General features: G+C 41.9%; 1 protein-coding gene across 3 annotated transcripts in view; it reads right to left on the reverse strand.

Annotated features, from left to right (window-relative positions):
- KIAA1549 (KIAA1549 ortholog) overlaps positions 1-26,242 on the reverse strand; it is a 155,318-nt gene that overhangs the window by 58,849 nt on the left and 70,227 nt on the right. For all 3 annotated transcript variants that reach the window (XM_075428455.1, XM_075428454.1, XM_075428456.1), the window contains exons 2-8: positions 21,831-24,623; positions 20,217-20,305; positions 14,241-14,418; positions 12,626-12,753; positions 11,008-11,191; positions 3,344-3,403; positions 571-716 (exon numbers count right to left, since the gene is read on the reverse strand). In XM_075428455.1, the coding sequence (XP_075284570.1) occupies positions 571-716; positions 3,344-3,403; positions 11,008-11,191; positions 12,626-12,753; positions 14,241-14,418; positions 20,217-20,305; positions 21,831-24,623 (3,578 nt within the window). The remainder of the gene's footprint in view (positions 1-570; positions 717-3,343; positions 3,404-11,007; positions 11,192-12,625; positions 12,754-14,240; positions 14,419-20,216; positions 20,306-21,830; positions 24,624-26,242) is intronic.

Raw genomic sequence — 26,242 nt, forward strand, 5'->3', positions numbered from 1 at the left:
CAGAAGCTGCCATGTGTGCAAAATTTGACATGATTAATAATTCTTACTTGAAAGCCATTCCTGTAACCAGGAGTACTGTGACAAACAGGCAGTAAAGGGGTAGAATATACTACTCTACTGCTGCATCAAGCCACACATGATTCTATTTCATATTTCTACACTGCCATCAAAACATCACAGAGAGCTGCGAAGTAGCTGTTCCAGAGTACTTTTTCTCACTCGGATGAGCATCCTGTCTCCTTTTGCTAGGCACCTCATGGAAGTGAGATAAGCCAGCAAGTTTTTAAAATAGAATGCTGGTAAAAGAATTTTCAATGTAGTTTTTAAGAAGCCATCAGAATTCTTTAGTAGCCACTTACAGTACTCAGTTGTTTCCATTTGTTATGTTTAGCTTAAAAGACAACAAGGTATCCAAAAGAACCGTAATTTAGGTGCAAAACAAGCATCATAGCTAAACGTGATACACGCTTATGAGTTATCTTTATGAAATCAAAACCTAGACAATATTAACTTCTTCAGTAATTTATTACCCTTTCTTTCTTCCTCTGACTTTGAGCTCGTAATTAATACCTGCACAACGTTGCTGCCTGCAAAACTGGCGCGTCTCCAGATCCTCCGGCTGACCAGAGCCTCGTTGAACAGGTGAGCTAGCTTCCGCTCCATCTCCGCCTGAAACACCTCCTCCTGAATTCGCTGGTCGACAACACCCAAGAGAACTACATTGCAGAGAAAGCAACCCAAGAACACAAATGAATTAGTAGAAGTTTCCAGTATCTTTTCTGCAACTTCAATTGCAAGCTTTGAGTCACCCTGTGACATCTCAGGGACAATTCAAAAGCAGCTGCATTTGTACAGGAACACTGCCCAGTTTAGCCACAGGTTACATGTTGGAAATGAAGACACTGGGTGGGAAAAGGTTAAAATCAATAAATAAATAAAATTAGGGCAGAGGACATTTTCGGAATCTCAACCAATCTAGACAGACCCAAGATAGTGAACAAAGAGTTTCAATTCTAAAAAAAACATAAACTTATCAGCATTCATTAAATTGCTTAAAAACAAATCAAAGAAAAATCAGTCTAAATTGTCTGCTGCAACTACTTTCACGCAAAATTTTGTGTTCAGAAGTGATACAGAGGTGGAGATGGGCAGGCCAAGGGTTCAGAAGCAAGGAGAAAAAATAGCAGACCAGCAACACATAAATGAAGCTGTGTATTCTAAGCACATCTTCCCTAGGTAAGATTAACAAGTATGACAATTATAGCACAAAAAACTGGTTAGTAGCCCTGCCCACTTCCCAACCCCAGCTACTCCGGGTCACTGGGGCAGCTCATGCTGACAGGAATCCCTGAGGAACACCACACAGGAAACATGAAAAAAGTGTGGACCTTTGCTAAAAAGATGGCATCCAGTAAAAGTGGAGTGAATGGGGCGACAGTCATTCAAATGACCCAATTAAACAACCCTAAAGGACAGTAAACCAACTCACCACTGACTGCAGTAAAATAATTCAGTTTTCATTCCTGAGGCTCTCTGCTAAAATGGTTTATATTTTTTAAAAGTCCTTTTTCAGTAAGTGTTTTCATGTTTACTGTAAGTGTGGTGCTTAATAAAAAGCCATCCAATCAGATAAAATAAAATATAATTTTAATTGTTTTAATTTTTAAAACAAAAATACTAAAGCCACTTCTTCCATTTAAAAATTTTTGCTGCAGATGTCCAAAAAAAGAAACATTTTCATGATTTCTTTTAGAGATCAACAGCATTTGCCTTCCAAATTCAACCACAGACTAAGTATCTCAGAATTAAATAGCAAAACAAATAGACAGTGGCCTAAGGCTATTATACACAGCAAGCAGAAGACTGCTTTTGTCTGTGTCTTGAATTTTAGTATCAATGAATTACGCTTAATAGCATGAACTGTATTCTACAACTGAGAGGGACAGCTACAGAGAACACTGCATATCCCAACATTTTATGACTACTGGGATACACACACATGTATCTGGGTATTCTGACATTAAAAATCTCACCTTTACGTGTATAAATGCTATTATTTTCCTATGTCATGAGTCATTACCCTTACAACACAAGATACAGACTGGAAGGACTGACCCAGCTGAAGTCTACTCGCTCTTCCCAGGCTGCCTGCAAGAACTGGGATTACAAAAAAATTCCTCTACAGCAAAAAAAAAAAAAAAAAAAAACAAAAAAAAAACGGTGCTGCACTTGGCTTTCAAAATCTTACACTCTGGAAGTTTAGAAAAACCCAAACAGACGTGATTTCTGGGCTGGAAGAACCCTCTTCTTACCGCAGGATCAAAGGGAACTTCCATCAACAACGGAAAGCAAACCTAAGGCTGAGCAAGAGAGGGTGGGCGTGTGACAAAAAAAGCCAACCTAAATCTCTAAGGAAGGATGACGCTGGATGTGGGATACACACGTGGAGCTTCTCTCACGTTACTGAACATGACTGGAAATTCTTCATTTTTCTTCTCTAAAACAAACTGTGTGGGCATCAGAAATTAAGCTGTAACTTGGTTTCCTGCTTAAAACGTAAACTGGGTCACTGGTGAGAGGAGATAGGAACACCTGAAAAAAAGCGAAGTCTACACTACTGCTGAACGACAGGTGGAAAAGCTGTGGAAAAACAAAAGTGCCTCCGGTGGGGCATGTGCACCCTAACACCAAGTTTGCGAGGCATGGCCTGGACACCATTCAGGCCTTCTGCTTAGAAGCAGCAGGTAGGACCTACAGCATGCAGGCAACGTCAACAGCCTTTGAGCATCTAAATGTGACAGCTCTGTATCTGTGAATTAGAGAATAAAACATCCAGAGGATGTGGGTGGGAGGGATCTGCTGTGAATGAATCAGAAGAGATCAATGAAACATGATGAAACTCTTTCATGTACTCGGAATGTATCTATTTTCATTCTGTTTTATTCCTGGCATGTTTTGGTAGAAAGTGCCACGCAAATAGAATTTTAATCTTCTCTTAAAATAAAGCAAAAAACCCTAAAAATCAGTGCGGTATATCAAGAGCATGCAGAGTAGACACTTGATGGCTGACAGTGTAAGTTGTCTCCCTAAGAATGAACTGCTTGATAGACAAAAATTACTTTGTGTGCATTATCAAGGAATTGCAGTAGTTTATTCTAGATCCGGGAATTATATTTCCCAGATATTCCAGGTCACTAGGCCTGTGGTCTCAGAATTTATTCAGCTATGCACGTTACTACCTCATAAAAATGCAGCACCCCTAAGCGACCTATATTTATGTAGGCTAGTTATCCTGCTAACAAAAATAACTGCACTCTTACTTACTCACAGAGACTGTACGTACCTGTTCTCACCCAGGAAGACTTCATCAACTGAGACACATTCAGCTTAGGATACTGAAAGGCTGAGGGGAAAAAAAGAATGGAGGAAAAACACCCGTAAGAACAGTATTCTCAATAAGATACACACAAAAAAGAAGCCACTTCATAATTTATGTTGTCAGCAAGCATCTTATTTACATAGATGTATTACTATTCCTGAGGCTACGCAGACACAATGGTAAGGGAAGTGCACTCCCCAGTTCGTCTCTGAATAAAAAGAAGCTAACTGAAGCAGTCAGATTTATTACCTGAAAGATTTCAAGCTGCTGTACCGAGGTCATTGCTCCTAGAAATACAAAAGCTTGCTGCCTGAATTGTGACTCTTACTGAGCTAGCTGCAGGATCAGACTTTTGCTCAAAGGGCAACAAGGCAACTCATGAGTATCTCAATGAAAATCAGACCTTCTGTGAGGCAGAAACTACACGGAAACACTAAATGTAAAGCAGAAAATGAATCATTTGCGTTCCAGACTTGTGCACGGGGAAGCATTTAAAAAACACCACCTTGATAATTTTTGTTGTTGTTACAAAAATCACGAAAAAACACATGTAGAAACATCGCTGTAGCCAAATCTCATGGCTTTTGTGTTTGGCTTGGTGGCTTCAAGCTTTCTTCATTTCTCAAGTCTTCAAAAAAAGCTCTGCCCTACAGTGAAATCCTTGCTCCAGTGAAGTAAGTAAAAGTCTATTTCCACTGACTCCAGCAGGGATACGATTTTTCCCAAGGTTTCCACTGGAGAGCAGTAAAGGTTTGTTGGGAAACAAGTGAAGATTGGAGCTGGGCCAAAAGTTTCCTCAAGGGAAGTCTTAAGCTTCACTACGGAAATAAGGAAAAGGAATAGTCTTAACTTTCCCAAAATATTTAATCCAGATGCAGTTTGCTAAGCATTACACAAAGGTTAATTTTTAAACTATTCCACAGATAGAAAGAATGCGGCACATAACAGATAAATGAGCTGGTCCGTGCCAGATTGATTTAGAGTGAAGATGTCTTGTCTTTAGTTGTAGCATAGTTTGCCACTATTACATGATTCAGACAAACAGAAAATTACCATTTTTCTTATTTAATTATGTAATAATTTGTAGAATAGCTGACCTCTGTCAGTGTACCTAAAAACTTATTCTATTGCCCCTTAAAAAACTTACAAATTCTTTGTTAAAGCAAGAGCAAAGGAATCAACAGTTGCGTTGTACCTTTTATTTTTATAGATTTATAAATAGTCCTACGGAAAAAAAAAATGAAAATCTGGTTAGGCCACCTTGATGTCGATAATAGCACTATTAGTTTCAAGAGAACCAGCTGGGAGGTTCTTTGTGACTCACTATTCAAGGAGGGTATCTCCGATACGGTCCTTTATTCTGAAGAGGAAACATCAGCCCTCTATACACTGACCAGGATGCATCAAATTTCCACAACTCTCAGCCTCACAAAAAGCACCTCGCAGCCCATTTAAACACACACATTTATTTTTGGCATCCTGCGACATGATTCTTCTGATCATAGCTTTTAGATTGGAGTTCTATTTACTCTGGTCATGCAATTGTTTAATTCAGAAATACAACATGAACAAAAAAGCAGAAACAAAACTGCATCTGTTGTTTTTCTAAAGCATGGAAAGAGCTAGATAAGAAAATCAAAAACCTTCCAATGGCCATAAAACTTTGAACTGCTAGCAGTTGCAAGTTTTTTCTTCTTCTTTTGCCTCAATACTTCATGTGCTCTTTACGCTTTTTCTAATTAGTACTTGAAAATGATTTAATTCATGCAAATTGCTGGATGACTATTCACTTAAACTTTTCATGGAATTAATGAAATTTAAAAATAAAACAACTTGAGCAGAAAATCTTGAAACTGAAAAGGAAGATGTGCCATGATCACTGGCAGCTAAGGCTGGGTTCTAACACCTGATGAAGAATGCATGAAATGATAGACATTTCTGCAACTGAGACCACGCTCAGAAGGCAGAAAATCCAGGCTCCAACTCTTATTCCATGGGTCACTGAAGTGTCTCATCAGCACACACGTAGCCAGATCCTGAGCTCAGCTGGAGCCTCAGCACTGCAGCAAGATCATGGAACTAACGATTAAAACCAGCACAGACTGACTGGTATTCTGAGGGGGAAGTTGGACAGGCAAAATGCAATGATTAGTTAAATTGTGGCTGGTCTGCTAATGACTACAGATGCATTAACAAAGTAGATGCTATCATCATCAGAAGATGCTAACCTGCAGCCTTGAAGCCCCACACTGTGTAACAGCATTGCCTCGGTGCTGACCGAAGAGGCAATGGGTCACCTCACACACTTGGCAACATGGCCTTCACCAGGGTGCTTCCAACAAGGACCTCTCTGACCCTCTCATAGAGACGTGTGGGACCATGCAGGATAGAACCAGTACCCTATTGATCATTCTTATTTCTGGTAATTGGAGGAACAGTAATAGAAAGCACGGAGAGAATGAGAAGACATCATCTCTTGCAGCTCCTGATGAAGACCATGGTGAGGCAGGTTGTCCCCCTGCAGCCCATGGAGGTCCATGGTGGAGCAGATATCCACCTGTAGCCCATGGAAGGGACCCCATGCTGGAGCAGGTGGATGCCTGCAGGAAGCTGTGACACCGTGGGCACCCCATGTTGGAGCGGGTTCCTGACAGGACCTGCAGACCCGTGGAGAGAGGAGCCCACGCCGGAGCAGGTTTGCTGACAGGGCTTGTGACCCCGTGGGGGACCCACGCTGGAGCAGCTTGCTCCTGAAGGACTGCACCCTGTGGGAAGGACCCACACTGGGGCGGTTCATGAAGAGCTGCAGCCCGTGGCAAGGACTCACATTGGAGAATTTTGTGGAGAACTGTCTCCTGTGAGAGGTACCTTCACGCTGGAGCAGGGGAAGAGTGTGAGGTGTCCTCCCCCTGAGGAGGAAGGAGCGGCAGAGACAACGTGTGATGAACTGACCGTAACCCCCATTCCCTGTCCCCCTGCACCGCTCAGGGGGAGGAGGGAGAGAAACAGGAGTGAAGCTGAGCCCGGGAAGAAGGGAGGGGTGGGGGGAAGGTGTTTTAAGATCTGGGTTTATTTCTCATTATCCTCCTCTGATTTGATTGGTGATGCATTAAACTCCCTTTTCTCCCCAGGTTCAGTCTGTGTTGTCCGTGACGGTAATTGGTGAGTGATCTCTCCCTGTCCTTGTCTCGACCCTCGAGCCTTTCATCACATTTCCTCTCCCCTGTCCAGCTGAGGAGGGGGAGCGATAGAGCAGCTTTGGTGGGCTCCTGGCATTTATCCAGGCCAACCAAAACACTGTTGTTTTTAATCAATTAGCACCCAAAAACGATGACTAGACTTGGTTTTCTTTCTGCTGACATGCAGTTCATGACCATCTAAACAGTTCACAACCTAAAATGTGAGATGTAAGGTGGACAAACTGAACTTTTGAATTCAAGCATGTTGCTGAAGTCACCTAGAAATCTGGAGGAGGAAGGAAAACGTCTAGAAGCTTCCAGGCTTGACCACTCCAACAGCCCTGTTCTGCACAGAACAGTCCATTCTGCCAAACTAACAACTTTCACTGCTGGCCCTGACTCTAAATGAGTGGAAAAAGCTGACAAAAAATTCCTGTTGTTGTTGATGTACTGCACAGGGACAACCCACACAGTCAAAAGTACAAACAGCACACATTAGTTATGCAAAGACTGTGTGTGAAAGGCAACGCAAAGTGAACAAGCAGCAGGGAACAAATACATTCCTCAAACAAGGCTCATATTTGGGATAGCGAAGGCAAGGTCTCCCTTCACTTGACAGTGTTGAGATACAGTGATATTGCACAAGTAGCTTTTCCTTAGTATGAATCAGCTCCAATTCCCTGACAGCTCAGCTCACCTACAAATCAGCTCTTTTTCTTCAGATGCAGATTACAAAACTTACAAAATCATATATGCAGAGCTCTGGGCGGGGGGAGAGAAAAGGTCACCACCAAGAGTATTAACTGTCACCATGCGCGATAACTAAGGTACAAATGGCATACATTAGTATGGCAAGGAATATTTCATGTTTACATATAAACAATAACATATGTAAATTGTTTATATATATGTAAATATATAAATATCAAAAATCCCCCCAAAAGTTCACACTGAAAAGCGGAGGGTTGCATAATAATTTGCACAGAACAAAGCAGCTACCTAAGGAAGACCTTCACAACGCTTTCCCTGCTACAGGTCCTCTGTAGACCAAGATACAGCATGAAGGTAGAGAGTTCAGGGCCTAGAAAACAAAAACATTTTGGCATCTTCCTGCCAAAGGAGCTTTGAGGATCTGGCTGTTGGTCATCCTCAAGAGACTGCTGAGTAAGATGTCTTGAGAAGGATCTGCCCAACGCTGTTGAGCCTTTGGACATGATTTCTGGCTCTGAATACCGACGATCTAAAACCCTTTGGCTCAAAATACAGTCATAGCAACAGTGCAAAAAACTGTAGAAACAGCTAAAAATAACCGAGTGTGGTTGCCTCGCTTATGAAAGCGTATGAGCCACTTTCATTACTGTGCTTGCTGACAGACGGACCCATAGCTCTAGCAAGCTGAGAAACTGTGTTCCCACTTTGCTGACTTACCGAATCGCACCATGTCTGGTGTTCCAAAAACAGCCACTACAAATGTGCCGAAGCACTATCAAGACCAAACCAGACAAGTTCAAATCAAAGTGAGCTGTCCTGCAGTGGGCTCAATCTACAGTAAATATGAGTTCCTCTAGCAACAAGCAAGTCAAATGCTGACAAGATGTTCCTTGATTTAGGGCACCACATCCATGAAACCCTCACGTTTTCTACACTGTAAACGTTGCGAAGATCTCATTGTTCCTAAATCTCTGAATTACTCGACTGAAATTTAATATATTTAATTCATTACATGTGCTTATTTAATATAGCATTACATGCTTTGAAAATTCAGTCTAGACAAATTTGAAGGTCGTCTTCAACATTTCTCTGTCAAACAAAGGGACACCACCACCAACAAACTCTGGCTAAGATCTACTGGCAAGTGCTACACTCTGTTGGCAACATTCATTGAATAAACTACAGTAGCGGTTAGGTAGGGTCATTGAAGGCAAGAGTGTGTATACATAAGTTGTTCAGCTGTCATCATCCCCGCTACTGGGGTTGTGCACCAAAGAAACAGCATTTTTCAAGATCTCCAAATGGGAGAATTTGGAAATGAAGTGTGTATCATGATGGACTTCGTCACCATTGATGAGTAACTCTGCCTTCCTACACTAAGTGTCTGCTTGAGGATTTGAGGTTCAGTATTGTTTGGCAGATTTGGTGGATTTGAGGGGAGCAAGAATAATTTTGTGTTTGAAGTCTGGAAGGCCTGTGCCGGAATTTGCAGGAATGGCATTCCCACACTATTGGCATACTTGTTTAAAATCGCCAGCAGGAACAAACAAACAATTCCTGGAGCTTCAGAAACAAAGTTTTAGAAATAACTCACCCACAGGCTTGGACATGCTGCTGTGCTAACAGAGGCTAAATTTGCCAGGCCACAACAGCCAACATCTACATTACTTCACTGCAAAACCTCAGAATAGGCAGGAAAGGAGGAGAAATCCAAATGGGACCTTTTTCCAAAGACACTGCCTGACCTCTTCTCATTCTGCTTTGCATGACTTTCTCATTAAGATGTGAGCTACCACAGACCTCCACCAGCATCGGCCAGGAATCAGCCCCAATGGCCAGGCACTACCAGCATGCAGATAACACGGGGAGAGCTCCTGCTCTGAGCACTAAAGAAAAAATGCCTTCAAATTTCTTAAGTACCATCAGGAAAGGAAAATAAGGAGAACAGCATACAAGCATCTTTAATAGGAATGTTCTTCCCCTATGACCAGCCTGTCTTTCAGGATAAACTGGCCTTGGTAGAAATTCTGTTATCATTTAATTGCACTGTAGCTCCATCGCACAATCCAGAAGATTGATTCTCAGCAAGGGGCAACCTCCAAATTCATTACAAATATCACTCCAGAATATGTAATAAAAACTGTAGCACCAGATGTCTGTACATCACAGGAAAAAAAAAAGCCCATCAACACCAAAAATCTTGCTCAAGAGACTAAAAGTTCAATAAAGTCTAGGGCAAAGGCGCACAAGAGATGACACAGAATGAAGAGAACTATCTTTCAAGCAATCAACGCAAGAGCAACATTTAATCTGAATTCAGTGAGAGATGAAGACCACAGCCTGCAACCCGAGACGTTGTGTGGGCTCACAAGGAACAAAAGAAATGCTAGTCATCTGTGGACAGGGATTCTCAAAGCTTTTGGTCCTGGCTCAGTTAAACACAGCTACCACTGCACAGGTACAGTCTATGTGAGACTGAATGAGAACTGAAATGTTTGAAAGAAATGAGTCAACCACCTCATATTTTTTTATTTGATTATGGGAACAGAGGGTTCAAAAATGTTGAAAAGTGAAAAGTTTAAAAAAAATCAGTACATTTAAACTGCTTCTAGTCCTTGGGAAAATATCCTACGTAATCATCTCACATAGGTTTAAAGGGGCTATGGAAAGCAACTTCTGCAGACAATCACTCTCCTTACACTACCTTTATTGACATACTACTGCACAGCTGCATAATGAAGAGCAGGTACCATAAGGCCTGATTTTCCACTAGACATTTAACTGTATAGCAAGAATCACTGTGTCAGATTTTACGTACCTAAACAGCTCACAGAAATAACTCAGAAAATTTAAAATCTGCATTGGAGGTAAGAGAAACAGGGAATTAATGGACTAAATTAACAGTAACACCCAGCGGGGGGAAGGCAAGTACTGTTCTCTCACGATCTTCCTTACATTCATGAGTCATTTCTGTCATGAACATTCCATTAGTGTACAAGGAAAAGTGTTGAGTTTAGAAACTTGGCTTATTGACGAGACTGAGGTCATTTGAAAAATCTAACCAAACATAAGTTGTCAAGGCTGTGTTGAGCAAACTCTGCTATGCAGGCAGTTGCCATTAATCTAAGTTTAGGATGGCCATGGACTGCAAAAAATGACTTGCATGCAAGTTGTACCTAAGAGGCGAGAGACATGCTTAAAAGGTGACACCTTAAAAGATAATACACTACTCAAAAAAGCACTGCTGCTGACTAACAGATAACCCAGACAGACTACACGGGCAAATACAAGCTTATGCTGCCAGTGTCCCAGCCTCTCTAACAGTCAGAGCCACAGTTAAGTGCCATGCAAAGCCCAAGGCAGTAAACCCTGCAGAGAAGCAGCAAAGGCCCCTGTAGATATAACCACAGACACACACTTTGGATTGCACTTCACAGCAATATTGATCAAAGTGACTTTTTTTTTTTTTTTCTCCCCAATCTGGAGTAAGACCAACGGACAAATGAAGCCAGGTTAAGCACAACTGGCCCAGAGCAAAACAAAAGCAACAAGTTGCTCTAACACTGACACGCAGTATGTGAGCAGAGAGGGGCATGAATGTGCTCTGCAGAATTTGTTACATAAGTTAGGTACTTCAAGCTACATTATCGCTTATGCACAAAATTACTTTAAAGTTGTAGAGATGAAAAAATCCTTAAAAAAAGTATTTTGCAGTCCTGGTAAACTGCAAGTACTCACGTTCAGCAATCTGCTGCACAGGAAAGCCCAGATAGAAGCTGAATTCCACCACGGACAAGTTTCTTAGCTGCTCGCTGACTTCGGACCCGTTTAGAAAACCGTATTGATCTCGGATGGCAAAAACAATGCTCACGGGGCCTTGCCGAAACGCTGCCCCAGACCTGCTCAGAGTTATATTCAGTATCTGAAAAGACAATATGGAAGTAGGGTCAACAAAATCAAACCACTGGCATTTCCTTTCCTTCCCTGACAGAATTTTTTTTCCCTGTTATGAAGGGGGGCAATTCACATCAAAACTGAGGAACGTCTATTCCAGATTGATTCAGCCTGCTAAGTCTCAGAAGAGGTAAAGATACATGTGAATTCCTCTTCTAAGCATTATCCTTTAAGGTCAATCATAATCCAGAATGACCTAAAAGCTAAAGTCCAGAAAATCATGGAAAAAACCACTTAGAGAGACAGTCAGAAAAATAAATCTGATGATAAACAAATCTTAGATGTATACCAAACTGTGTGGAACAAACAGGAAGAGACCATGGTAAAGAAACATTCTGAAAATGGATGTTCTCTTGGTCAAAACCTCCTGCACCATGCATGCTCAGACTCTGCCACTGGTTAGAAGCCTTATTTTGGCACCAATATACACAGCAACTGTGTTCATGTAGACAAACATCTTCCAGACAGTAAGGAAGTATTTAAAATTAACGTTTGCTAAGCTGATAGCCCAATAAATCGTTTTGCATGTTCTGTCTTCAGTCTCTCCAGTCACCTTGTGCCATCCGGTTGTACAGTTCTGAGCATTTTAATACATGTACTATATAGTACTTTAGGTACCATCTACTTTATGCCATTTTTCCTGCCATGATTTTATTTTAGGGTACCACAGATGGGCGTTTATGGTGCCATTTAAATAACACGATAAAATTTTTACTAATTTTGGTATTACAACAATATATATTAATTTCAAGAATGCAGACAGAAGAGAGAGTTGGTCTCATGAAGCTGAATTACTAACTTTCCAGGGAGTTTTAAGCTCTGCTGTGTGATTCAGTACCCAGCACATATGCCATACGTTTCATACGTGAAGTTCCAGTAGCAGCTGCCACAGACACAACATACTGCTGTAAGTATTTCTAGACCTCAGAAGCAACTAACATGTTTGCTCCCATCATGGCAGAGTGCATATAGCTCCTATAATTCCCTGATAGGATCCTGGATGGCAATGAGACCTGAAAGTTGTCTTCCAACAAAAACATTCTAACCACATCCATCTCTGTAATAGTAAAACCTGATGGGAATGATTTTGACAAGGACTGGGGTAGCCCTTATCTAAAAAACTATGAACCCTATTACATTCAATAATGCTTTTGGACATAAATCATTATCATGGACCATTTTTTCAAAAATTTTGAAACCAGAGGGATATATGGTGCCATATTATTTTGTAGAGGAAAAAAAAACCACCCCGACTTCACAACAAAGCCTCATAGTTCTACATGATCTAGCTGGCAAGTGGTAGCCAGTGAACACCTAACTCGTTCTACGGGCTGGATGAAACACAGGACAACCAAACGTGAGGAGAAAAAGGGACAGACACAAAACACGCTACTCTTCTTACCTGCACAGTGAAGTTGTAGAACTCCTGGTGTTTGCTCACCTCCATGAATGCCATTGTCAGCCCTTTCTCAATGCGCCGGCTAAAGCTGCAGAACCCAACATCCACGTTCCGAGGCACAAACTGAAGCACTGAAGGCAAAGGGTACACATTACTCCTCCAGACAAGTACGTCCACGAGAGAGAACGAGACGAGCAAGAGAATCCACAGGGCTATCACTTTTTCATGGAATTCAGGACATATTCAGTGAAACACTGGGTAAAAGTACAGTGGAAATATATTTTATATTGGTGTAGTAAGTTCTCTACTCATTAACATCTGTTGCAGCAATAATTAGATTACTGAAAGACACTAGTGACAAAATACCCACTGTTTCCTCTTGCATACTGAAAGACCTTCACCACACACGCGTGGCTAATTTTACATGGCCTGAACACTGAAATCCTTAGCACCCAACAGATCAATGAAAATCAAAGGAATAAAGCAACAAATCTCTTTCTTGTAGCCTCAAATACAGTATTTACCTTGTCTATATGACCACATATTGGGTCCATTAATACACATTAGTATCAATCTAACACTTTCAAAACAGTTAATTAGCAAATAATCTTTTACATCTACATACATACACCTTAAAGTCTTTCACAGGAGAGAGAGTGAGCATAGAGAAATGTGAGGAGGCACAAAGACCTTAACTATATGCACATCTGTGGATTTCCTGATACAGTCTTACCCACAGAAATGCTATGATTAGGTTACAGACCCTAACACCAAGGTTCAAGAACAGAAAATATGTCTACTGTCTATCTTTATAACCATGTTAAGCAGTGGAAAATGACATCACACCTGCACAATTAGAGAACTGATGTCTTACCATAGAGTTATTAACAGAGCAGAAACAATACATGAAACATACCTGAACAAAAGCACACTGTTTGACATTCATTAACTCTCTGCCTATATACACAATCCCTGTCACTACCTCATTACACAGTCAACCAACGAGGCAGGTGGTTTTGTTATGCAAATAGTGCCTGAAGATGATTTTAAATTATACCACTGACTCTCAAAATCTATTACATGGGTAATCTTTTACTTTAGATTATTAGTCATCATGGACTTCACATAAACTGCAGCAGCCACGGAAAGCTGAATACTACATGAGCAATCCTCCTGCTCACATTATACATGAGCAATCAATCCTTGGGCTCACCAGTCCTCTTTCATTATGAGAATTCGAAAAAGTAGCATTTACTGTAAACTTAACTTGAAACTTGACTCCAGCATTATAAAGAAGCTGCACTGTGATTTTATGAGTAAACGCTCCACAGAAATTTTTTTCTCTTGTCGCCTTTTGAAGCAAGATAAAGAGCAGACCTGTTTTGTAACGTGGCAAAAAAATTTTCCTGAAAAAATAATGAAATCATGGAGTTAACTGTTTACATTTTATCACCTCTCAACGATGGATCCAGCAAGTATTTCACTAACAACCAAGAACTAGGACTCAGAGCAGTAGAACACAGGGTTTTGACCCAACCTTGCATACTTAACCACGAGTGAAGGAGTATGAATCAATACAACGCTACATCCCCTCCTCCTCCTGTCAGGAAGAACTCACCTGTCTGAACTTGGAATCTGTTATCTGGCACAGTGAAAGACGGATGCAGCGAGAGGATCATGGGGGCCTCACCGCGAAGAAGACTGCTGTTCACAAGCACGTTTATGACAGCTACTGCCGTGTAAACAAAAGGACCTGATGTCACCAAGAAAGCAAATTTGGGGGAAATTTTATAAACCTATAAAAAAAAAGAAAAAGACATTTTTAAAAAACACTTCGGTGGGAAATTTGGCAACACTTTAGACCTACATAGTCTCACACACTTCAAAGCCACATCATCAAGAGGCAGGAAAATGCAATCTTTATTTTTCAAAGAGAGAGCAGAAGCACAAACACGCTGCAGGTGCTGTGCCTTGCAGCCTCTGCTCCAGTGCATCAGAGAGGTAACTCCCCTGTGCTAGGTGCACCTACTAGAATCTCTCCAGCACAACACACCAATCTCAACGCTTCTTGATTTATCACATCCCAGCATAGCAGCACTCCCCCTCACCGGCATTGCCCTGGAGTACATAAAAAGTTCCCACACAAAATTGCTGTTTACTTACTGAACTGGTCGCATAGCTTCTGCGTTTCAGTCATATACTGCATAGCGAATACATGCTATACCATTCACATGTAATATGCAAGGAGCAAAACACACATAACTTGTGTTTTAAGGTTATCATTTTCACACTCAAGAACACTTTCTTCCAGAGGACACTTGTGTCTGCTTATTTCAGCACTGTTACCCAATTACAATTTTCCGCTTCCAATTCATCTCCTGACTTTGAGTCTTTCTAAAAACCCTGAGCCTTAGTCATCATGCAGAAGAAATTAGATGATTGTAAGTTAAATATACACCTACACGAAATGTTTCCATGCAGACACTCTTATCCACCATTTCTCTGTCACTTAAGCGAGAATAAACTGAAGGCTTTTATTTCTCTAAACATTCTGCAGTGCCTTCTCTCCTTCAGAGAAACACTCTCAATATCAAGGACACCTGTTTCCTCAGCACTAATTTTTTCCTCTTTGGTTTACTCCTCTAGTTTGTTTTATTTGCCTAAGGCAGTCACACTAAAATATTGTGAGATGTCCAACACGATGGCCTCACAAATAAATAAACAATCTCAACCAGATACCCAAAGGTTATGATAAATGTGCACTTCTTCAATGAAGAGATGCTAGCACTTTGCAGGCTTTGTGCTGGTGACAGGATATTCTGCTAGATATCCTCAGCTTCAGGATTAGCCTTACAGAAAAGCACAGTGCTACTTAAACTGTGACCTTACTGGTATTTCTGCAAGTGTAGCGTGACAGCAATTGCTGTTTAGATGAGACAGCACACAGCTCTTTCCTGTCCTCTAAAAACATGCATTTCAAAGAGATCATCTCCACCAGAAGAAACTACCTGAGCAGTAAAAGGAAAAAAAAAAAAAAACCACACACAAAGAATCTATGCTGCTCATTACTTCTTCCTTTCTTCTTAGTCCACAAATATATGCCACATCCAGCTTTTATTTTAAATGGCTTTAGGCCCATAAAACTCAAATTTGTTTGATATGAATAATATGCACAGCTCTTTTTAGTTCCTCTTATCTGAAATTTTATCCTTTTATGTCAGCATGAAATGATCTCTGCAGCTTCAGTTTGTCAAATGGAAACAGCAGTTATAATGGGTAAGACATGCCAAAAGAAAGTTGCCCATTACTTGCAAAGGAGACTACTTAAAAGGCAAGTAAAAGAGGAATTAGAATTACAAATCTCTGTGGCAATTTGCTGGTGCTTTCTAAAGCAATATATGCTGAGGAAGAGAGGCCTCGTGTAGCCAGCATATACTTGTGCACTAGAGTGAGGCATTTCAGACAAGAACGCAAGCCTCTGATAACTAAGTCAGCTGCCTCCATCTCTGACCTGATGCAGCGCACCACAGGTGCCATGACAGCAGCCTAGCCGGAACGGAACAACCCCTTGGAATTTTGCATGGGCTTTTTCGTCTTAACAGCTAACACTGTTTCTCTTTTGGGCTTCACTGCAGCAGAAGAGCAACAGCAACTCCAGAAGAATAGAATTTAAAAAATAATTTTAAGTGTAATTTTGATGTAGGTAGATTAGAATCACTACAGGTCAAAACAATAGCTATTTCTGCTTGAGATATTGCAGGGGTGTCTAGACTTTGCCCTCTATAACCTAACTCAGTTGACAGAAATAATATATGATGCTGTCTACAAGCTAATTCACAGAGAAGTTTGGAAAGCTGTCTAGGACAGATAAGCACAGCTCTTGACTCGTGATTCATGAATGAGAACAGCTCCTCTTGGCACAGGTCTAATGATTCACAAACTCGGCTGTCCATCCAACCCTGTCTTGGAGGTTTCAGGTCTACTGCCAGGACACTTAGACACTAACAAATTAGCTAGCTGAACATTTTACAGTGCCACCTATTAAGTAAAGAAGCACAAATTTCTTACATGAAACAAGTACAAATTTCTTAACACCTTAGGCCAGAAGGCTGAAGAAGCACGCGAAACTCCACGTGCACTTTGGAGCCATTCCCACAGCAAAAGCAGAAACCTTCAGCAGGAGCAGAAAACCCTTACTCCACCTCAAGTTAAGCTATCCCTTCTCGAAAGTGCGACAGCTCATCCAACTCTGCAGTTTCCAGGACACAACTTCATCCAAAGCTGCCCTCACAAGAGCGCGCTTCTAGTACAGAAAGTTTTCAAGCCTTGTACTAGAGCTGGAAGAGTATTTGGGGAAAACAGCACTGTATGCTTCCTCTGTCCCTTAACGTGGTATTTGCTATTGATTATTGTCTGCTAAAATATTTTATTAGATGCACCTTTGCTACAATCTAATCCATGCCAACACTCCACTGTATTCTGCCCTGTAAACATCTGGCAGAAAGCAAAAACAATCAAGCACCTTATTAAGCGCCCCGTAAAGAGCCTGCAGAGAGCGTTTAACCTCCTGAAGATGGGCTACAAAGGCTCGCAGGTCTTAAAAACGAAACAAAGCTTCTGCTTCCATGCACGTTAGGATCCCAACGCAACAACTCTCTCACTGTTTTTACACACCTAAGCGGTGCCAGCCGGAGGTTCAGCGGCAGCGACCCAGCCAGCGCCAGCCCCGAAGGTGGCATCTCCGAAAGGCACCGAACGGCCCGACAGCGGACTGACCTTACTCTGAGGGCAGAGGCTTACTGCTTTCAGGTCACAGAAACCAGCACGCTCAGGACAGGCCCAAACCCCACACTAAACAGAGCAACAAAGTGGCTCAGGTGTATGTCATACTGCATGATAAAATTTCCAAGCACAAATGCGGCTGGCAAAAAGCTTTTTGCTGCTGGCATGAACTTCATGGCACCGGGGGTCCTGGCAGCCACGCACTGCCAACACTGTTTTATTTCACACCCCAGCGTGAGAGAGCTAAGTCAAGGGAACACTGTACAACAGATCTTACCCAAATGTCATAAAGTTTACATTAGAGAAAGCTAACAAAAATTGCATTTATTCAAACAATATGGTCTAATTCTTTTGCAGATGCAATACATTGAGACCAACTGGAAAGAACTTTAAAATTTTAGGTGAGTTTCACTTTGCTGTAAGGGGTTTTGCTAGGAAAAAATTGACAAAAGTTTTTTACATTAGGCAAGATTCAAGCCTGCCTCCTTTTTTTCTTTCCCCCTCTGTTTCAACAACTCAAAATGTTTGAAATAATAAATAAGCAGAGACCAAAGTTTCAACTGAAAAAGTTGAGGGAAAAATATTCAATTCCTGTTTCAGTGTTAAACTTGGTTTGTACTTAAAGTGAGCAGCAGTTATATCCATCGTTACCATGGATTTTATTTTTAAAGCATACATTACTACCAAGTTAAATTTAACAAGACTGTCTCCTGATTTACTGTGCGTTACACCACAGCGAGCGAACAACATCTGTGAGCTGTAATAGGAGACAGAAAAAAGCAGCATAGAGAATCGCACGGCTTTAGCATAACTTGCAAACGTACCCACGGTTCCTCGGTGCTCTTGACTAACAAAAGCCAGCTCTGTTTGATGAATTAAGTTTAGCGATATGGATGAAATCTGTTTAAAATTTTGAATTACAATACCATTAAGCATGCTGATAATACAGACAGCTCTTTATTTAAAATGACAGTTTTGTTAGCACTTCGCCATTGGAGGTGGAGACATTTGCTAGCGATTAGCTTTAGTGCAAAACCCATACCCAACGCATCACAAAGAGACACATATGATAGCAGCATTCTAGCATAATATAAGCATGACTGATTACACAGAGGTGTTTTCTCCTTTTGACAAAAAAGAATTTTCAAAGAATGAAGCTGGACTAACTGCATTATTTATAAAAACAGTTGCTTCTGAGCAGCCTTAGGGCCAAAACATCCCATTGAGAGCTTTACAAGGCAATAATGGGTATGAAAGGCAGGAATTTAAAGGGCAAAAATATAAAGCAGCAAGATATCAAATGTTGGCTCCAATCAACCTTCAAATATTTAGCAATAGATTTTGTCTCACTGTTGTTACTACTAAGAGGATAAGCGTTTCCATATTATTGAGGCATATAAGGTCACTGAAAATTAGTGTAGTTCTATCATCACGAACTTTTGACTTCTACTTCTCTAAGCTAGTTCGCACAATCTGAAGGTATAATTCACAAACCAGACAAAAAATATCTCTTCTTTACAAAAAAACCTAAAAAGCTTATGAGCAGGTATTGCTGAAAGGACCCAAACTAAACATAATACATAGTGACAGCTCACTGTGGCTGAAGTTTGGAAGAAATTTCTAACACTCCTATCTCGACTGAGTAGTAGAGAGGTATATTCTCAAACAGGAGCCAGGAGTGGTTTCATTACTGAGTGCAGAGATTATGGCAAGAGCTGTCAAAACAGTGTTTTCCCACACAGATTGGCAAGCAGAAATTAGAAGCACCAAGGGATTCTGCGCATGCAGAAACTCAAGTTATGTTCAAAATTCAAACTGCTACCTGAGTAAACTTCAAAATGAAGATCATAGACTCAAAAAAGTAAGATAATGTGGTGCTGGGCTATCACAACTGGATGAACGCAGACAGGAAAAGTTGCAAGTGCAGCTGAACCTGCACCTACACCAGTAATTCCATTCAAAAAAATCATTTTGTCCTCAGTGTTGACGTATCTGATTATACAACACAGGTACCCCCAAACTACCTCTACAGTCTTGTCCTCTCAGACAGAGGGTTGGAGACAGAGTGGGGGGAATAGAGCCTTTAAAACTCATCTCAACCAGACACTCACTTGGACGTTAGGGAAGAATACTGAAAAATTGTTCAAAGATGATTCCTTGAACATCAAAGCAGAGGAAGCTTTAAAAAAAAAAAAAAAACAAGAATGCAGCAATTGCTAGCCCTGTGAGTGGGGGAAGGACAGGAATCACACCTATTTGAAGGCTTAAAAATAACATCTTTGCATCGTACACCTGGCTTTTTTTCTCCTGCCTTTTCCATCTGCCAAATCCTGCATTTGGGATTCTACCACTTTCCCTGCAAGTGTTGATGGCCTCACAACATAAAACAGAACATGGCTGTGCAGAAAGTTTTGTTTAAGGTGCTAATATAATAAGCTAGCAGAAGAAACAAAACTTTTAAACAAGTATGTCGAACAGTAAAAGCTTTTCAGCTCCGTTTCAGTTCACCAGCCAAAGGAGGTGAGCAGCAGAGGCTGGGCACTGCTTGCTCACCATTGGCAAAACCAACAAAGGTCTGTCCTAGAACATGACAACATTCTAAAAGCAAAAAAAATTGTATCATACACATGTTTAAAAAAACCAAACAAAAATCCCCCCAAACCCCCCGTGACTAACATTTAAGTTAGCATAAGCCTCTCTCTGAGACAGTACTACATGGGTTGTTTTTAAGTCACCATTTTAGCCCGTGAACTAAAACTACTGCTGTATTACATTGATCAAAGAGTACTTGTACACACTTCATACCACTTACCTCTAGCTCTACTGATCGCCTGAACTGAGCTCTGAGCACTTCTCTGATGGATTCACTGACATTTTGTAGAACAGCTCTTCGGGCCAGCACTGGAAATTAATGTCAGCCAGTAAGTACATTTTAGCTTCGTCTCTTGGGCTTTGGTTCAAAGCTGCATTTTCAATAGTGCAATACATGAAAAAGCAGGCAATGAGACCAGCTGCATCAAACGGGTAAGACACTGGACAAGGAAACAGGTAAAAGAGTGACTGCATCCTAAAAAGTGACTGCACATACAGTGTAAGGAACTCCCAAGTTTATTTTCTCTCTCATTTTGTTTTTCCATATCTAATGTCTTTAGCATTCTAATAAAAGAATCTTCTAAAGAGCTACTGAAGCATTCAAATTGGATCTGAAAGTCGCAGCACAGTCTGACCTGTGCACAACGAGCCTGCTGTTGTAACGAAGTTAGAGTTTTGTAGGCAACGCATGGAATGCAGATGACGTCAGAAAGAAGCCACAGAAAACATGCATCTACATTTCTCTTTAAATAAAAAGTAAACAAACATGGCCATAATTACTGAAATGGATATGCACCAGGTAAGAAACTGCTTTAAAAACTCCACACCCCTATGGGTATCATGTCTGTTACTACAGTCTCGCTGCAGGCTGTGACTATGGCCAAGCAAACAACTGAAAAAAGTGTTGTGTTTTCCTCCAGCATTAACTTCCCATTAGTAACTTGCCTACAAAACTACTCAAATTAAAGGTTAAGAAAAAAATCCTCTTCATCCCCAACATCGCCAGCTCACCCTCGTATCTGGAGGATGAGATTATGCTCTTTCTGCTTTACGTATCACAAGTAAATCCTCAGGGCGAAACGAGTTGCTCAGCACAGAGCCCGCAGCAGTTCTGCAGCCGCCCTGGATCGGTTCGCTGCCGTTGGTTTGGTAACAAGCCAGCAAGAGGTCGAAAGCACCAAAAAAGCAAACACAGATGCCCAGACAATTCCTTTTGAAACAAACATCACTTTTTCTGGTTACAAACACACCACATCCAACTGAAGTAAGTAGGGGGGGAGGGAAAATATAACATAAGCTAGTACAGTAAATTATAAAAATAGTAATGAAACTGAAAACATTTTTTAAACCAACTCTCTTCTTTCATATTACAACATTACCTCGCATTCAGGTTTGTTGTGTTGTGTGGGTTTTTTTGGGTTTGTTTTTTTTTTTTTTTTACAAACAGAAGCAACAACTGAAAGGGAAAACTTAATCAGAACATTTAATAGTCTGGCAGAACAGCGCCATGACAGCAACATTCATTTACAACGCATGAAATAATAAAGCAGCCTCTAATTCACTATACTTGTATATCCGTGTCTTTCAGAAGACAATTTCATTCTCTGTGCAGTGTAACGTGTATGTAACTCACTATCACAACGGACTTTGTTCAAGTGGATTCCGTTATTTTCAATAGTAAATGATAAATCCATGCTTCTACATCTGTTTGTCTAAATTTACACCACATTTCTTTGAAAGGTTCACTCAGCTAATTCAACACCTGCAATCTAGCTAGCGGGTCACACTACAGGGGCTTCTGAAAAACAAAATAAAAACGGCAGGAATATCTTACCCGCAGTGACTAAGTAAGCATCAGGAACGGTGATGTCGCAGACGTAGGGTTGCCTAGTAGTGGTCATGGCAAAGGTTATGACCACAGGTTCAGACGGCGTGGTGGTCGCCAGAGGGGTGGAGGAGAACGTCCCGAGGCTGCCTGCAGCAGTCGTGCTGTGGCTGCCCGAGGCGTCGGTGGCAGTGGCATCGGTGGCAGTGGCATCAGCAGCAGTGGCATCGGCGGCAGTGGTGGTGGGGACAGTGGTGGTGGGGAAAGCTGACGCATCAGTAAGAGCAGTTATGCTGCTTCCAGCTGGAACTTCATACCCGGTGGGAGGACCAGAAGTCAGAGGAGGTTGAGTGGGAGCAAACGACGTGGTCGCAGACAGAGATGCTGTAGGAGAGGGCATCACACTGCTGGTGCCAGCATGTGATGTCAGGTTGTCGGGGTCTGCGGAAGGAAGGGCTGTGTGGGCACTGCCCTCGCTGCCAGACGTTAAAAGCAGCGTGGGGTTAACTGTAGCACCAATATCCTCATCAGAATCCAGAGCGGTCGAGGGCAGGGATGAAGATAATTCTAAGACAGGAGTTGTCAGAAAGGTAGTAAACAAAGAGAGCGGATTCGTTTCATCGAGCAAGATGCTGCTGGGAACAGACGTGGTGTCGGAATCGGGCAGCACCTGGGTAGGAACCATGGAGTGGGAGGCAGAGAGTGAAGGCTCCAACTGAGAGGTAGCTCCTGTGACAGCTGAGGTAAATACAACTTCCGAGCCCGCTGGCAATACTGAGGGTGCTTCCAGAAACACAGACGACTCAGAGTGAAAATCTGATGACGGTGTTATTTCAGGAACATGTGCACCTGGAACAGAGAATCCATTTGAATAAAAGTATGATGTTTGGCCGAGAGGGAGCTGAGAATCCTCGGCGTCAGTCGCAGAGCTGAAGGTGGTAGCTAACTCCCAGCTGGGAACATCCTCAGAAAGTACTGGTGTCCAAGTCAACGAGGTCTGAGGTAACTGCATTGATACATCACTTTGCATGACAGGGTAAGAATTTAGCATGTCCGAAGATAAAGTCAAGTAGCTAGGTTCAATAAGAAATGGTGTTGATAAAAAATTAGATGGAAAATCTGAAATATTTAAAGACTGTTCTTCCCTTGTAGCTGTATTGTCAAGCAAAATCACAGATTCTGACGGCATTAATTCTGGCAACTCCAGTAAAGTCGTGTGACTGACTGTGAACGATGCTACCGGCTCAGTCGGGATGAAGGTAGAATCAAACGGCATGGTGGTGGCATCAGGAGGTTCTACATGAGTGCTTGGTGCCAAAGAAACCGTTTCCAGAACAGGGAAGGAAAACTGGGCAACAGAGATGTTCAGTGGTGTTCCTCCAGGGAGCTGATGGTAAGAAGGAGAAATTGTTCTAGGTGTTCTGTTGTTAAGGACAGTGTCCATAGTGCTTAATAAAAACACGCTTGAATCAGGCATTTCTGCAAATCTTGAAGAAAATGAAACAACTGGTCTTGATGGAAAAGTAGTATCAAAAATCTCTGGTGTAGGTTCCTCTAATTCATACACATCAGTAATTGTAGTTGTAAACGGATTCATGCCTTGTACTTCAGAGGCTTTGACGGACAAAGTTTCAACATAATCGCCTGAGCCCACGTCATGTTCTGAGGAAAAACCTGCTTCTGGCAGAAGGGAAAATGAGTCACAATACAGACAAGAACTGTATGATTTTGCAAAAGGCACTGGACTCCTGAGCTCACTAAGAAGCTCTGACTGACTTGATATTTCTGAACCGGCAGGCAAATTTGGTGTTGTACCGGAGAATTCACGTGTAAACAGGCTGGCGTTAAGAACTGCATTAGAGTCCGTGGAAATGGCAGCGGAGTGAAGCCGGAAAGACGCAAGTGGAGGAAGACTAACAGGAAACAAAGCAGTCTCAGCACTGGCTGCTGAAGCCGGCGTGGCCCAGGGAATGCTTGGAGTGGGGTAGGTCCTCAGACCGAGAGTTTCTGTTGCCCTGCTACTTGCGTCGGCGTAAACGTCACCATACGGGTCTGCACTCTGTGCTGTGGCATCTGGGGTCTTGCGGCTACTTTTATCCAGCAGCTTGAGATACAGCAGCGACCTTTCTGCAGCAGCCCCAAAAGGCAGAGCTGTGAAACTTGCCTTTATGTTTTCCCGCACTGCAACTCCAGCCTCTGAAGGAACGGAAGTGAAACGAACAGCTGTATCTGGAGGGTACGACGGCCAGTCTCTGCTCGCAGTTAGCATTTCACTATCTGGTGCAAAGGGCTTCAATTCTGTAGGAGTGTTACTGCGTTCAGGGACAGCGCTCAACAGAGTCTTTTGCTGTGCTGTTTTTGAGCTATTATACGGTGAAAAAAGTACAGATAACGAGGGTGTTAGCAACACAGATTCTAAAGTTCCTCTTGGTGGCTCTACTGTACTAACTGAGTGATGATCTGCTAAAACTGCAAAAGACTGGAGTGGAGGAGTCCACTGTGCCTTTGGAATTGAGCTAATAAATTCATCATCACTTAAGAATGCCTCATTGCTTGTTACGGAGACATCTACCAATGGCGTACGTCTTCCTTCTGAAATCCTGCCCATTTGTTCTTGGGTAAATAAAGTCACATCAGAGGGAACGGTAACTGATGATAAAACTGTTTGAAGCAAATTACTTTCTTGGGACTCCAAAGTACTTTTTGCTAAGGCCGTTTGTGTCCTGCTGCCTGATATGCTTTGGTGCACCTTTGAGTCCATTGACAAAAAGGAAAAATTTTGCTGCTCCGGGGATCTCTCATCTAAATAAAGAGGGAGAGAGAAAAACAAAACACAAAACCCACCAGATTAGCACAAGTAGCAAGATCACAATGAGCAAGCCTCATACACGGTATTTCTGGAGACAACCACCCAGAATTCAAGGGCCGAGACAAAACCTCTCAAGTGCATGGAAAAACCTCCGTGAGCGAATCAGGAGATACAGTAAGCTTCCCCATGAAACTGCGTTCCCCAGGAACGAGGAGGACACCACAAGCTCCTCTCACACTGCACCTACTCGCCTCTCTACAGCAGCACCCCAGCAAGCCCCACGGAAGGACAGAAAGCAGCTCCCTCTTACCTACGCGAGGCTACAGTGCATGGCAGCTAACGGTCTTACAACTCGAGCAAATCAAAAAGGGTAACAAGGAACAACGCAGGGAAAAATTTTGCATAAATTTAAGTCTTCTGCTCTCCTTCAGTATCACTTAATTTCCTTCAGTTTTATTATTTCTTCATATTAGACTCACTAGCGAATCTGTTCTGTTTCAAGGACCAGATTCTCCCTCTCTATCAGAAATGAGTGACACTTGCGAGAGATGACGAGGGGTTCCCTTCATGCAAGGCAAATGTGGACCTGACATCAGTTAGAAGAATTTGCCAAGTAACATGTCCAGGAGTTACGCTTACATTGTCAGCCATTCATTTAACTCCTGTCCTTTCAGCAGTCAGTGACAAATTGCTTCATTACGCAGTTGCCATCCTTATTCACAACCTGCTGCAGGAGCACTGTTTATGGGCCACCTGTAATAAAACCTTTGCTGCTCCAGTTTGCAGAATTTAAGTAGTAATAGCCAGGTTCAAACACGAAGCAGAAGCAGCTAAGAATTCACCAGATATTTTAACAAAATACTTGCAAAAATCATATATGAATATCATTTGCATAAGTTGACTATAATTCCTCCTCTCAAGTGTGTTCTTGGGTTACAGAGAAAATCTGTATATAAGCTTTTCCAGCCGTGGATGTGTTTTGCAAAGAAAAGGTTGATTATTGCTTGAGTACTTTTCTGAAATGTCAAGACTGGATTAGTAGCCTTCAGAGCTGAATATTAAAAGAAACCACAGAAAATTGCCACAGGGTATTTTTCAAGGATACACACAAAGGCTTTATCCTTAAATTATCTATCCCGCCTGACTGTCCTGGTTTCATTTGGGAGCGTCCATGCAGTGCTGCTGGAACCTACTGACAATGCACATTAAAAAAGCTGGGGAGTGGGAATCACATATTGTTAAAGCACCAGGGACCAGTTTAAAATAAAAACGAGCATATACAGTATGAAGTGCCGGATGGTGATACAGTACACAGCTCAACTGTAATTACATTCGTAACCCTTTAGAGGATGCCTCGAACACAGTAACCCATGGCAGATCTTGCCAGAATAGCTCACCTATCTGTTACACACTGTTACAGTCTAACACCGCTCCCCAAAGGTGATAAAACGCTGTAATCACCCCCTCCTCCCTGGTTTGTTTGCTAAATTCCTTGACACAACTTTTCAAGTGCTGACATACTGACTCGATAAATTTCGAAGGTGCTGATCTGAAAAGCACAATTACGAGAATTAATGCGCAGCGCTAATACCACTGTATCACTAATCACAAT

The sequence above is a fragment of the Opisthocomus hoazin genome, chromosome 8, assembly GCF_030867145.1.
Source record: "Opisthocomus hoazin isolate bOpiHoa1 chromosome 8, bOpiHoa1.hap1, whole genome shotgun sequence".
Taxonomy (NCBI): Eukaryota; Metazoa; Chordata; class Aves; order Opisthocomiformes; family Opisthocomidae; genus Opisthocomus; species Opisthocomus hoazin.